Source organism: Podarcis raffonei, chromosome 2, assembly GCF_027172205.1.
Source record: "Podarcis raffonei isolate rPodRaf1 chromosome 2, rPodRaf1.pri, whole genome shotgun sequence".
Lineage (NCBI taxonomy): Eukaryota > Metazoa > Chordata > Lepidosauria > Squamata > Lacertidae > Podarcis > Podarcis raffonei.
Genome location: NC_070603.1, coordinates 87,498,820 through 87,512,649, shown reverse-complemented (window position 1 = coordinate 87,512,649; position 13,830 = coordinate 87,498,820). Strand labels below are relative to the sequence as shown.

Here is a 13,830-nt window from a genome sequence, read left to right as displayed (position 1 = left end):
CATATCACTGAAATTACCATTTCATTGCATAAAGGTAAAGGTAAAGGGACCCCTGACCATTAGGTCCAGTCGCGGATGACTCTGGGGTTGCGGTGCTCATCTCGCTTTATTGGCCAAGGGAGCCAGCGTACACCTTCCAGGTCATGTGGCCAGCATGACTAAGCCGCTTCTGGTGAACCAGAGCAGTGCAAGGAAACACCATTTACTTTCCCGCCAGAGTGATACCTATTTATCTACTTGCACTTTGATGTACTTTCGAAATGCTAGGTTGGTAGGAGCAGGGACCGAGCAACAGGAGCTCACCCCATCGCGGGGATTAGAACCGCCGAGCTTCTGATCGGCAAGCCCTAGGCTCTGTGGTTTAACCCACAGTGCCACCCATGTCCCGTGCATAGTAAGCTCTAATTTAAGTTTTGCCCCATGCTGTGGTTGTGTTACCGAGCTTAAGAATGATACAGCAGAGAAAGAAAGAAAAAAAACTTTTAACATTTTCGAGATTACAGTAAAGTGGGCAAATAAAAAATTAAGACAACTGTAATTTTCAATCAACCTCTGCTATGAAGTACCAAAATCTCAATAAATTGGTGTTGCTGTATCTTTTAAGAATCACCTCCTGGTTGTTCTGTCTAGGAGAGAACGTGAAAGGAGAGTCTGAAGCTAGCAGAGAGCTGTAGGCCTGCTTTTGTTTTAAGTTAGGCATAGGCAAACTTGGCCCTCCAGATGTTCTGGGACTACAACTCCCATCATCCCTACCTAGCTAACAGGACCAGTGGCCAGGGATGATGGGAGTTGTAGTCCCAAAACATCTGGAGGGCCAAGTTTGCCTATGCCTGTTTTAAGTGTTTGTCTTGTTCTTGTTTTATATTTGTGATCTCCAGAGAAAGATAGCTGAGAACTCATGCTACATTTGGTGTGAAACCTATACTTCAGACATCAACACTGGGATATTTATGTAGTAAGTTAGTAAGATAGCCTTTAGAAAGCACACACCCAAAATCATCCCTGTAAATTAGTGATATAGTTTGGCCAATATTAAGTATCTTTATGTTTACTGTTTTCAACTGGAGTTAGTTATGATCAATGCTTCTGTTTAAATCAATGGAATTTAAACATCATTAACATGAAAGAAAATATTAAACAGGATGATTAATACCTTTACATGCTTGAATAGTCTGTCTTTGCCAAAATATCTTTCTTTGGTTGTTCCATAAATTAAAGAATCTACAAAAAATGATGAAAAAGCCTCTCAGTTTTATGAGTCTTCACACCAGTTACATGAAAATAAAGGGTTGGATCTAAAGGTGCCCTTCTGAGTACAGAAGGCATTTTCTTGTGGAACTGCTGTTTCTATACCTCACACCAGAGCTCTGAAATGAGAAGCATTCCTTCAACCTTGGATTAACACCTGGCAGAGATAGGCAGGGTCCAATTCTTCAGATGCTTTCTTTCTCCTTTTTGCGCATCCAAGTCAAGGTAGAGGATGCCAGAGGGGGAACATATGACCCTATTTTTATGCTGTGACAAGTTTAGAGAACTGTCTTCTACTTGCCTTGATTCTCTGGAGATGTTTGGTCTTTTTGCATGGAGGACACACACTCATTGAGGCAGAGGAAGGAAGCCACTTGGACAAAGGGCAGTCTGAGTTCCTTGGATGGAAACTGTGGATTTTCTCAAGTTTATGTCTTGGTCAGCAATTTTTGCTTTGTTCTCTTCTTCTTGTGTTTCTAAGGGGGTGAATGAGGCATGGAGCAGATCCATAAGGAACTGGCTGCCTCTGATGGAAGGGCTCATGGAGCCACTAAGTCTTTGGCTCATTGTATGAACTCTGGGAGGTCTCTCACCAGAGAAGTTCAAAGTGAGCTTGGGCTTGTGTTAAATTGAGTACTTATTCCCTGGCTTCCTCCAGCACCTGGCCTTGTTCCAGTTCACTGGACTTGCAGTGCTCCAACTTCTGCTGGGCCTCTTCAAAAGGCTGGTCATGCTACTGTCCTCTACCTGCCCTATATGAAGGGGAGGGAGTTGGGATGCTTCTGGGTGAGCTGCAGATGGTGCCACTGATCCAGAACTGTCTATCATGGGTGCTTTCTGGGGTAGTTGTTGGTGCTGGGGAAGAGGATGCAGTGCCATTGTGCTACCTGGCAAAGGGCTCTTCTTGATGCAGGTGAAGTGAGGGAAGGTTCCTAAACCCATTTGCTGATTTGTGGTCCCTTATTTCAAGTTTGTACTCAATGCATTGGGAGATGGGTTGAGAATGGGAAGGAGGCAGGGTGGGGGGAGAAATAGGCTGTAAGGCTATAAGGCTGAAGGCTGTAAGGTTTTTTAAAAGTTTAGGCCTGAAGAAGGAAAACAGTCAGTCTCTTGAAAGTTCCAGCAGGAACCAAGCATTCTGCGTGCGAGGCAGGGTTGATCTGGAACAAAAGGCTAGCCCTACCTCTGGAGAGGCACCTGAAGAACTGGACGCTGTCTACAGTGGTACCTTGGGTTAAGAACTTAATTTGTTTCAGAGGTCCATTCTGAACCTGAAACGGTTCTTGACCTGAGGCGTGCTTTTGCTAATGGGCATCCTGCTGCCGCTGCGCCACTGGCGTGCGATTTCCGTTCTTAACCTGGGGCAAAGTTCTTAACCTGGAGCAACTACTTCCTGGTTAGCAAAGTTTGTAACCCGAAGCATCTGAGTTGCCACTGTATATGTATCAGAGGGGACATATTATCCTCAGTTGAAGGAATGCCCTCCAATGCCCTCTTCTCATAGAAAAGAATGAAACTAAAACAAAAGATGTGCTTAAACTCTTGTGCCAGTAATTAGGCTTGCATTCCCCCCCCCCCATGGCTATAAAAGAAGGCTTCTTTCAAGTCCAATTGCAGTGGGGCTGGTAGGGGAGGATTTCAATGTACAGGAGTGTGTATCTTGCTGGAGAGATAAGGATAATCTCCCCTCCCCCCCCCGCCAGCTGCAACTGGCCTGAAATTGCCCCTCTGTTGAAACTAGGTTTGAACAAAGCCTCCTTTTCTAGCTAAGCCAAGGCATCTTTCAAGCCCAATTGTGAGACTGAGGCATTGGGAGGGGGGGCGTGGTCAAGAACAGGGAAGGGAAACTCCAATGAAAGTAAATAGTGGAAGTAGATAATCTTGGAATACCTATGTGTGGAATTGAATCTAAGCACTCTAGGGTCCTTTTTTTCTTCAAATTTTGGATAGTCTCTTGCTTTGATTCTGGAGCTCCTGAATCTTCTGGAGCTTCTGCAGCTCCTGAAACTTCTAGAGCTTCTGCAGCTCCTGAAACTTCTAGAGTTTCTGCAGCTCCTGAATCTTCTGCAGCTCCTAAATCTTCTGCAGCTCCTGAATCTTCTGCAGCTTCTGGGACTGTTTCTTCTTTTATCAAATAAAGCTCCTGTACTGGCTCTACAATGGGTAACTCACTTTCTGCTGAAGCAACCTTAAAAAGCAATAAAATAGCATTAGTTTTCAGGAAGAAGAAGAAGAAGAAGGAAAAGATTCAGTTCCAACACCCTTAAAAACACACACAATTTCTGAGATCTCCAAAGGTCTAGCAACATAAAATCTGGAAATCCTATAACTGTAATGTAGACCCCAGCTAAATGGAAAATTGTGGAAACATTCCATGTTTTATAAGTCCAGACAGCTAAGAAGAAAAGGGTGAGAGAGCAAAAGGAGATGTTTTCCTCTCAAGAATATTAGCTTACAAGTGAAGCAGAATAGCTAATTGCTGAATCTGGACTTATGGGACCTGGTGAAGTTGATCACTTTTCAGTCAAAGTCATATGAAGCTGCCATTTAATAGACATGTGCCAAAGAAGGCAATCCTTAAGCCCCTCTTGTGAGCATAGTGTGCTCTGCAAGAGTGTTCTTGGCTATCTGGCCTTATAAATAATTTTCCCTGTGGCTTTTTGCCCTTGATGGGAAAAGCTTGTCCACATATGGTATAAAGTAGTCGTAACATCTCTGTTTTGGCCATCTATCTACAAATTCAGGAAATCAATACATACGAGGTCACTTCTATTAAAATTAAGTAGTAGAGCAAATGTTCTGAAGTGTTTATTTATTTATTTACTTACTTACTTAGAATTCTTCCATCCTGCTTTATAGCCCAAACTAGGTTGCCATAGCAGCTTACAAAAGACTCCCAAAATAAAGCCACACTCAAAATCTAGCACAGGATCATAAATTGCATGGTGCACATATGGAATCGGGATTATTAAGGCATAAATTTCTTGCCCTTGGTCTTCCCTGGTGTCATATCAGACAGAAGTTCCCACTGAGGTCCTCTGAGCCAAGGAAGTCGGGCTGGAAACTCAGCCCATAATGAAAGCAGTCTTCTGATGTTTCGAAGAGACACCTGCTCTTTTAGCAACTCTAGGAGTACTGGGGAAAAGTGTTCCCTTAGCCACAAATGAGAGGTTGTGGTGTCCCTTGGCCCTGTGTCTTTTAAAGGGGTCTAAGTCTATCTGAGTCATGTATCCCATGAGATATGGAGTATTGCTGTACGCTTCAGTTCAAATCAGCAGGAACATTTCTTTTAAAATTGTATAGTAAGCCAATGATATAATAAACTTGGCTCTAATGAAAATTTTAAAAGGGGATGCATGCCCAGGATATTAAGACAAAGAAACCTATAGCTTCTGTTTTTCCACTCTCCAAATGAAGCCTGCTACTCTAGCAGTATAGTTAAGTTAGCCACAAAGGAGGTAATACAAACCTGCTCCTTAGGTTGTGTTTCTGTCTTGGGCTCTTCACAGATTACAGATGAACATGGAGAAACTCCAAAGAAAGGTATTTCTAAATGAGTTTGTGCTGGAAATTTTGGCCCAGGCACGTACTTCTTATCATCTGTCACAACCATTCTTTTGGACACTGAGTAAAGAAAACAGTGAGAACTTCAATCAGATCCTTTGCTTCTGCTCCTTGTAATCTTACACAAAGAGTCAATGAAACTTTTGACTAGGGAGATAGACTTTACAGGACCGAAGTGAGATAGCACGCTCCTTAAGCAAAGTAAATATTCAGCCAACAGTTTTACAGTTCATTTGGTCCTTCTTTCATACTCCCCACTTCTGGTTTGACCTATCTTTAATTACTAGCCCATTTCTTAGCCAATAATTCTTGGAGATGCAGTGTGCAGCCCAGAACATTTCTCTCACATTTACAAGGGGAAATCTATGTCATTAAAACACTGAAAATAGACTTGAGTGATGTGTGACTATATACTTTTAACCACTTTATTGCAAACATTGCGTTCCTAAATGCAATTACCTGAAGATTTATTACAATGAGAGTAACCTCCAAGTATGCTGGTCTGGTGGAGATGTGCTGTTACCTTTTGTGCTTGACTTAGGCCCCATATATCTGAAAGACTATCTCCATCCCTACCGACCTTCTCTAGAGTTACGATATTCAGAGAAGTCTTTGATAGTTCAGGGATTTTGTTTTCTGTGACTCACCTCCCTTGCTGAATTTTTATTTCTCTGTTCCATTTTGGAATGGTCTTGTGCATTTTAAAACTGTAGTGATTTTTATCTGTTTTAAAATGGTGCTTGTATTTGTTGTAGCCTGCCCTGCTGTGGACTTGCAATGAAGAACAATGAGACTGTGACATGCTGTACAGGGGCTCCCTCCTCTTGGGTATCTAACTTTGAAAGATTTGTTTCTGCAAAACCTCAGGGTTGCCCCCAACTTACAGATGCCTCTTTTGTATTTGTGGGTGGCCCTGCTTTGCTTCCAAGGCAAACAACAGGGGAGCCCCCCCTTGCTATTAAAAGGAGTAATTTGCTAGATATTGCATAGCAGTTTTTCACTGTTCAGCACCAAAAGAAATGTGATAGAGTAGGTATTTTCAACCTTTCCAGATCCAGGACCCTTTTAAAATCCAAACATGCATGTGGGGACCCATTTCTTAATCTTATACCACATATTTGAATGGCAGCAGTGCTCCTGCTATGACCCACCTCAAATCAGGCTGTGACCCACTTTGGGTCCTGACCTACCAGTTGAAGACCAGTGTGATAGAGCCCATGCTTCGCTCAGCTGTGCTTTTGACTGTGAACAGAATAACATGCCCTAACAGGGTGGCGCTGTGGTCTAAACCACAGAGCCTAGGGCTTGCTGATTGGAAGGTCGGCAGCACGAATCCCAGCAACGGGGTGAGCTCCCGTTGCTCGGTCCCAGCTCCTGCCAACCTAGCAGTTCAAAAGCACGCCAAAAAGTGCAAGTAGATAAATAGGTACTACTCTGGCAGGAAGGTAAACAGCATTTCCATGCGCTGCTCTGGTTTGCCAGAAGCGGCTTAGTCATGCTGGCCACATGACCCGGAAAAACTGTCTGCGGACAAATGCTGGCTCCCTCAGCCAGTAAAGTGATATGAGCACTGCAACCCCAGAGTCGTCTGTGACTGAACTTAACTGTCAGGGGTCCTTTAACTTTTTTTAAAAACAGACAGCCTATCAATTCATCAGCTCACACCGTTACTCAGCTATGGTTAGAAGCACTGCAGATGCAACTGAGGGAACAAAAGGGGAATGGAAGCGAAATGGAAATGGGGCCACGGAATGGACGGGAGTAATCAAGATGCAAGGTAGAAAAGGGCGAAACCAGTTCCCAGCTTCTCTCAGTCACAAAGGACTTCTAGTGTTGTGTGCTGAAGCAAGCCGATAAGGGACAGGCTCTGCCATGCCAGGGAAAAACACTGTTGCACTGCTTTGGGATAGGTTTCCAGGATGGAGGGGAGAACAAACCCAAAGATCATTAAAAAAACGTGCCCCCCTTGATTATATTTATATTTAAACCATTACTTTCAGCTTTATCACGTTCTTCTAAGTCGGGAGTTCCAGGCTGGAGCAGGAAATCAAATATATTCAGAGAAACATCTGAGGAACAGGGAGAGCAGTAGATTGCTGAGGGAGCCACTGGTAATCTCCAGACTGGCTAATAGGGAAGAAAAAAGTACAAATGCATGTAATCTGCTTACTATTTTTTAAATAAAATTGTTTATAATTGAACATCTAAAATTACTTCACCTGTTTACACCTAATTATATGCCTTTTAATGGATTAATTCATTATTTGCCAATTAAATTTAAGTAGCTGTTGATATAACTTAAAACTTGATATAGGTGTCTTTTTGTGATACCGAAGGATCTGTGTCATAACTGTGCAAAATATGCTTCATTACACTACAACCCAACCTTTCCTTTCTTCTTTGGTAAAACCAACAAGTCTGATGTGAAGTCTTCAGTGAAGGTATATCCCTTGTAAGGTACCTAGAGAAATAGTAAAGATATTCATGGTATGATAAAAGTCTATTTTTTATAATATTGCTATTAGTCAACAGGAAGATGTGTTACAGATGTTCAGTGTGTTCAAGTCATAGTTCAATCCTATATATATATACATTCAGAAGTAGGTCCCATCGAGTTAAATTATGGACTCAGCTACACAGCTGAAAATAAAACGTTTTAAATGTGTTGTAAAATGCAATATACAAATGTGACACTAGATGGAAACAGTGAGCTATGCAAAATTCAATGTATTTTTCAAAACATTTTTTAAAAAGCATTTTCACAGTGGTTTTTATATGTGTGTAGATTCTACCCAGGTGTACTACCAAGTATGTGGGTATCATATTTTAGCCTTAAAGACTTAAGAGGGTGATACTATAAAAAGTATTTATTGTAAGTTTGTGAAATCTGATCCTATACAGAAATAGATCTGCCCCGAAGTAAAGCAGATCCTAAAAAAAATCTACTATAAATTAAATCTAGAAACATTACATAATGTTGAATTTATTTAAATAAGCTGTGCCAATCTAGTCTTCAACATAACATACAGAAAAAAATATATTATTTTGTTAATGACAGATTCCAAATCTAAGATTTAAAACAGATATTAGTTTTGCAGTTATTGCAATGCACTGCATCTAACAGCGGGTGGCAGACTTTGCACCTGATTTTAGATGCAATTCAGTTTAGTGAATCATGTCTCCAAGAGTGCAGTATTTAGGCAACCTCTGTTTCTTCATGTTGCTAAAAATGCTGTGTCAGTTACAACATACCAGATATGATGCCATCTCAACCGGCTTCGAGACATAAGTTTTCCCTCTTTCTAGCTCTTCCGGAGGTTGACTTTCAAAAATATAGGATTCTAGAGAAGAGATCATGATAGCAGCATTTATCATGATTGAAGCATTCACGTTGTAACATGAAACCGTAATGATAAACCACTCTTATTTTATTTACAATTTTTACTTAGCATTATACCCCTGAAAACAATAAAAAGAAATATGAGTTGTTTTTTACCTGCATATTGGTTATCAATAACTAATTTTCTGTTCTTCACTCAAATGAACAGGAAAACACTGCTAAATAAGATACCACAATGAGCCAGGGCAGGCATAACACAATTTCCCTGAAATTCATGGTTTCCTGAGTCTGGTTCCCAATTTGCCAAGTACACTTCCTCTTCCAGAATGGATCCTTTTTCTCTTTAACAATAGGTTTGAACTCAAAATTGTTGAGCAAACTCCCACGTTACAAAACACGATTTCTCGATTGATTTGCCCAAGACAATTCAGGACAAAGTGCCGCCTTTCAGAAATTCCATGGCATATGTTATGTCCGTACTTACCATGACTGACACAGACCAAGAGTTCAAACCCCATTTCAAAACATGGTTATGACAGAAACTTTGGTTTCTGTTAATACTGGTTAGTGTTGGTATACATATGAATACTAAATGCTGGTTAGCGGTAAGTTTGCTAATTGCATCATGCCAAATTATCCTATACACCAACTAGCAGAAAAGGCTGCAATCCTATAAACACTTACACAGGAATAGCCAACAGTGAATACAGTAGGACTTGTTTCTGAGTAAAAATGGATGGGATCAGACTGCCTGAGTACGAAATATTATTTAAAAATGAAGAAATTATGTTAATATAATCATAGAGGTTACCTGTTGCTGAGATGCTAGAGGCATCAATATTTGCATTCAATAAGCCCAGTGTCTTACTGTGAGACAAGACGTAAATATCATTTTTGAAAGCCAGTAAAATATCACCCGAACTATTCAGGAAACAGGCTGTGCTTAAAGTGTTATCAAGAGTGATATCTGCCACCAGATTCTTCTGTGTATCCCATAGCTTTATCATGGAATCTGAACTAGAAAATAAAGGGAACCTCATGGGAAATAGTCTTAAGACAGACTATAACTCACTCTTATGCAGAAGCTTACTTTCAAGACCCACACAGTAGTAAAGCAAACTGGAATTAAATCATACACATTTCATGCAAACTTCAGTTTAGCACTGAATATACCAGGTTCCTGATTACAGGATGAAGGTTTTTTCTAAAATCATGTGTTTTTATTGTTTGTATTAAATGAATGAAATCCTACGTTTGAGAAATAAAACAAAATTATAAAAGACACACAAGCTTGTATCCAACAGTGTTGCTCAGCTGACGGTAAGACTTCCATGAGCAGAATGGGGAGGGAAGTAATTTTAAGTCACCCCCCCTCTACCCTGCAGCCCCCCATGTCTCCTTAAATCTTCTCCAGAGGGGGTAAGAAACTCTGGAGAACAGATTTAGAAGGGACATGGGAGGCTGAAAGAAAATTGTTGTCCCCCCCACGTTATTCATTTGCTGCTTAAATTCCTATTAAAAAATGTTTTCATATACTTTGGCAACAATCTTTGATTTCAGTGGGCTAAAAGCACCCCTCCTCAACTAATTCTACCTGTTAGCACCATATCCTCTCTGTTTCTAGATATAATACCCCTCCCTCTTAGCTTGTTGCTGGAGAGGCACTTTGAAGCTCCTACGATCAGCTAGACACCAGCTAATTCTAGGTGCTTGAAAAGAGCCCTCCACAGTTGTCAATCAGCTGATTGCCAGTGCTTCAAAATGCAGTCCCCAAAATTAACTGGTATTGGGAACTCCCTAGTATAGTCAAGGGGTCAGGTAGAAGTGGTTTAGATTCAAAGATCTTCCACCAGTGCTTTGAATCCATTCCATTCCCCCTGGAGAGAGAAAATGCTCCATTTTCTTTTTTCTTAGAGGTTGCAATTTGAATTGCTGAAGGAGGTGCTTTGAATCCAAATATCTTTCTCTGCAGAGGCGGGGCGGGGGTGGGTAGGAGAGGAAATTACCTGCTCTTGTTATGGCAGCAGGTGATTGGCTGGTGAACATTATCAACCACCTGACACGGTTGACCCACAGGGGCTGGGGTAAATGAAGATCTGGCCTGCCAGCTAAATCTAATTCCCCATGCCTCTAATATGAGATGCTTCAAGAAACACAAGCAGGTCATTCAGATTTGGTTTTCGGCATGAGAGATTGGATTCTACACACTCAGTTTAAAACCCAAATAGATATTAACTGTATTGCTATTCTGCAGCTATTGCCCACACCAGTGGGTGGGGCTTAATGGAATGTGTCTGGGCTGTATTATTTTGTCCCTGCCCTAAATCACTCCCCCCACCCACCCTCTGCAATCTTCTTCCATGCACACAGGCATCTCTCTATCTCCAGGTGCACATTTAATAAATAAATAAAAATTCACTGGATGTCTGCAAGTTATCATATTTCACAATGGGCAAAATGGAGACTTGTACTCTTTTTGAGGCAGGGGATAATATTTATTTCCACTTAGTGTCCCCCCCCCCAATACTAAGGTCATTAACAAGAGTGATACCCCACCTGATAAACAACAACAAAAACAAAGCAGCAGCAACAAACAAACCGCAGCAGCAACAAAATACTGAAATTATGATAAAGCATGCCAGCTTTGCCTGAAGCCATCTCCCTCCTACCTAGTACTTATCTTCTTAGGGTAGAGATTTGGTTTTTTTTTAAAATTACAGTATTAAAAAGAAAAGGTTAACATAATGCTGGTGTCAGCAGTGGTGGGCGCTGGCATTTCCCCCACTATGCTGGATGCTCATCTGGGGCATGCAGGCATAATATAGATTTATGGATTTTATAGCACATGTACCATCCTGTCTTCCTTTTCCCATGTTACAAAAGGTAACATCAAACTATTCACCTACCCGCAACTTAAAAAGAGAGAATAATTCTTGCAGGAATCCACTGCCAGTACAGGGCCATTGTGGTACTTGTCCGAAAAAGCATCTTTTTCTTCTTCTTCATTCTTCCCTTAAAGAAAAGGAATACTCTGATATAATTTGTGAATTTGAGGATCTGATTTCAGATTCTGAATGCACCCTTGTCAAGAAATGATAATATCATGTGCCAGAACAGTGGTGGGTTTAAGGTCTGCAGGGCTCTGTGAGCAGCCTTGGTGTGTGTGTGGGGGTATTCATTCCCCTTACCCTCTCCCAAACAATGTGGGCACCATCAGGAAAAGGTTATAATGATGATGTGTCTGCCCTGGGTCGCCCCTCCCCTCTTTGGTCTTCCCTTATCCCACTTCTCTCTCCTTTGGGTAAAGTAACACTGGAGGATAAGCTGCTCGGGGTGGGTGGGAATTCTGCACTCCCCATTTGGTGCTTCTTTAACTCTTAAAATTGGAACTCTACCAATCTACTTTTACTTTCTCCACAACTGAGGCAGAGTTAGGTTTGCCTCTATCGTGTACAGATTGGCCCTAAATGGGCACTTATCAGTTGATCAAGCGAGCAAGTTATTTGACTCTTGCCCCTGTTTTATTTATATATATATAAAAACACAATTGGTTTGATCCTATCTAAACTATAAAATAGGCCTATGTTTAGCCAAAGGAAAATAATTGTGTTCTAACCAGATACCCCCAGGCCATTGAAACCGAAATACAGAATGTTCCAACCTTCATTCATCTCAAAAAAACCAGAAGCTTACGGATAAGATATATTACTTTTTTGTAACTTTCTGAACTCTTCATTGTTTTTATAAGTTCTATCAATATAAAAGAGTGCAAAAAAGCAAAAAAACCACACAGGTGAAATGAATTGAGAGAAGCCATTACTAGTAACAACTAGTCAAAAATAGGTTACTAGCAAGTCAGCCTCTACAGAATGAAAGTGTGAATCATTTTTGAAATGTATTACAAAACTTCAGTAGAACTCGAAAGATCTACTACGGACTAAAATATGTGGGTGGAATTAAATGGCAAGCTGATTCTGTACACAAGGTTAGGCATGGGAAAAGTCAGTGCTACTCTTGATCATGAAATAGCTGCTCAGGTCATCCATTCATGGCTAGAAGGCTGTATCAACAGCTGAATGTGAAACTGCATTAATAATTTTCTGAAATAATCAATATTATCATTGGATATTATGCATATCCAAATATAGAATGAGGATGACCATGCAATCTTACGCATGTTTATTCAGGTATTTAGTGTGGCTGACTTTCAGGTAAGGATTGCAGGCTTGTTCCCAGGACGCTCAATAGAAGTTGTGCCTTTGAAGAAACAATTATGTCATGAAAAGATCTATTGAGATAACTTAATGGATTAGAACTACACACCTTCCTTTACTTATAGTGTTCTCATAGAATGATGTCCTTTCAATTATGTTAGCACAACACCAACACCTGAGCAGAATATATTGTGCTAGAGGACCAAGAAAGCTTTATTCTGGTTCCATTTCTTTCTGTAACCTAACAACAACTTTATTACTAAAATATTCTGGCTTCGCTTTGTTTATTTCCAAATGTCATGCTCACTGTCTGTTCTCTCATCTGCTCCACTGGCCCGCTATGCCTCCTGCTGCATGTGAGAGGACAGGCTGGAGGATGCTAAAACTCAGCCATCTGCTGAGAGGAGCACATTGCCCAATGTCCATGTCTAGTGTGATCTGAAGTGATATGGTTGTGCAGCAGGCCTTTTCTTAGCGCACAGAGGTGAAATGCAAGTGAAGCCCGGGGGGGGGGGGAATGAGCAAGAGAAACCAGACAGAGTGGCAGGTGTTTGCATGATAATTCGATGCCCGTGTGAGAATGATGTGTGTTTTGGCCCCACTCTAGTCATGTTGGCCCTAGGAAACTTGACCTGAGAGAGGAAGCTTCCCCACACCCTCTGCAGATATTCAGCCACTATGTCCAGTTTGTGCAACTTCAAGATGTTTATTCAAGATACTTGGGGCAGTGAGGATTGCCGCCACATTTGCTGCACTCATGTCCATCACAACTGCTTAGATCTACTGGACCAGGACAAAGGATCTGGATCATTGTGAGTTAACATGCCATAAGAAAAGATGACGCCCTGACTCCTTTTAAGGGAGCAATTGTGAAACTCCTTATCAAGGAGCCATTGCTTGTCCCACAGGATCTAAATAACTATCATGTGGTGTCATTTTTTTTTCCAGGCAAAAAGGTCCTTGAATGTGTAATGGTTGGCCAACTCCACATTTTCTTGGATGAAAGTGATTATTTGCATCTATTCCAATCTGATTTCCAGCTTGGATGTGAGACTGAAATTTCGTTGCTCACACTGGTGGATAACTGGCACCAGCAGAATGTGACCCTGTTTATTCTCTTGGACTTGTCAGAGATTTTTCATACAACTATGTTTTCTTTGTTGTTCCTGGCTTGATGCTCATTGTCTGCTTAGAGAGAAACAAACCATGGGCACTGGTTCACATGTAATATGAAGCCAACACTGTGATTTGTTTTGTTGCAGCAATGGGAAGAGTAAGGTGGAAATGGTTTGAGCATGCTGCTTATTTTCTGTAAGGCATAGCTTATTTCAGGCTATGGCTTGCCAGGGTGTACAAACCAGGCCACCAAAACGTTATGAGGCCAATACAGTTTAATTTAAGGATTTCTCCATCTGCCAAAAGAATTAGTTTGGAATCCTATGCACACAGGCTTGTAAATCCCAT

General features: G+C 41.2%; 1 protein-coding gene across 1 annotated transcript in view; it reads right to left on the bottom strand.

The window, feature by feature from the left end:
• LOC128408715 (uncharacterized) overlaps positions 1-13,830 on the bottom strand; it is a 75,951-nt gene that overhangs the window by 22,452 nt on the left and 39,669 nt on the right. Inside the window, exons 17-24 of the mRNA XM_053378739.1 lie at positions 11,059-11,164; positions 8,964-9,169; positions 8,065-8,153; positions 7,199-7,273; positions 6,807-6,939; positions 4,718-4,872; positions 3,139-3,436; positions 1,154-1,221 (exon numbers count right to left, since the gene is read on the bottom strand). Of these exons, the coding sequence (XP_053234714.1) occupies positions 1,154-1,221; positions 3,139-3,436; positions 4,718-4,872; positions 6,807-6,939; positions 7,199-7,273; positions 8,065-8,153; positions 8,964-9,169; positions 11,059-11,164 (1,130 nt within the window). The remainder of the gene's footprint in view (positions 1-1,153; positions 1,222-3,138; positions 3,437-4,717; positions 4,873-6,806; positions 6,940-7,198; positions 7,274-8,064; positions 8,154-8,963; positions 9,170-11,058; positions 11,165-13,830) is intronic.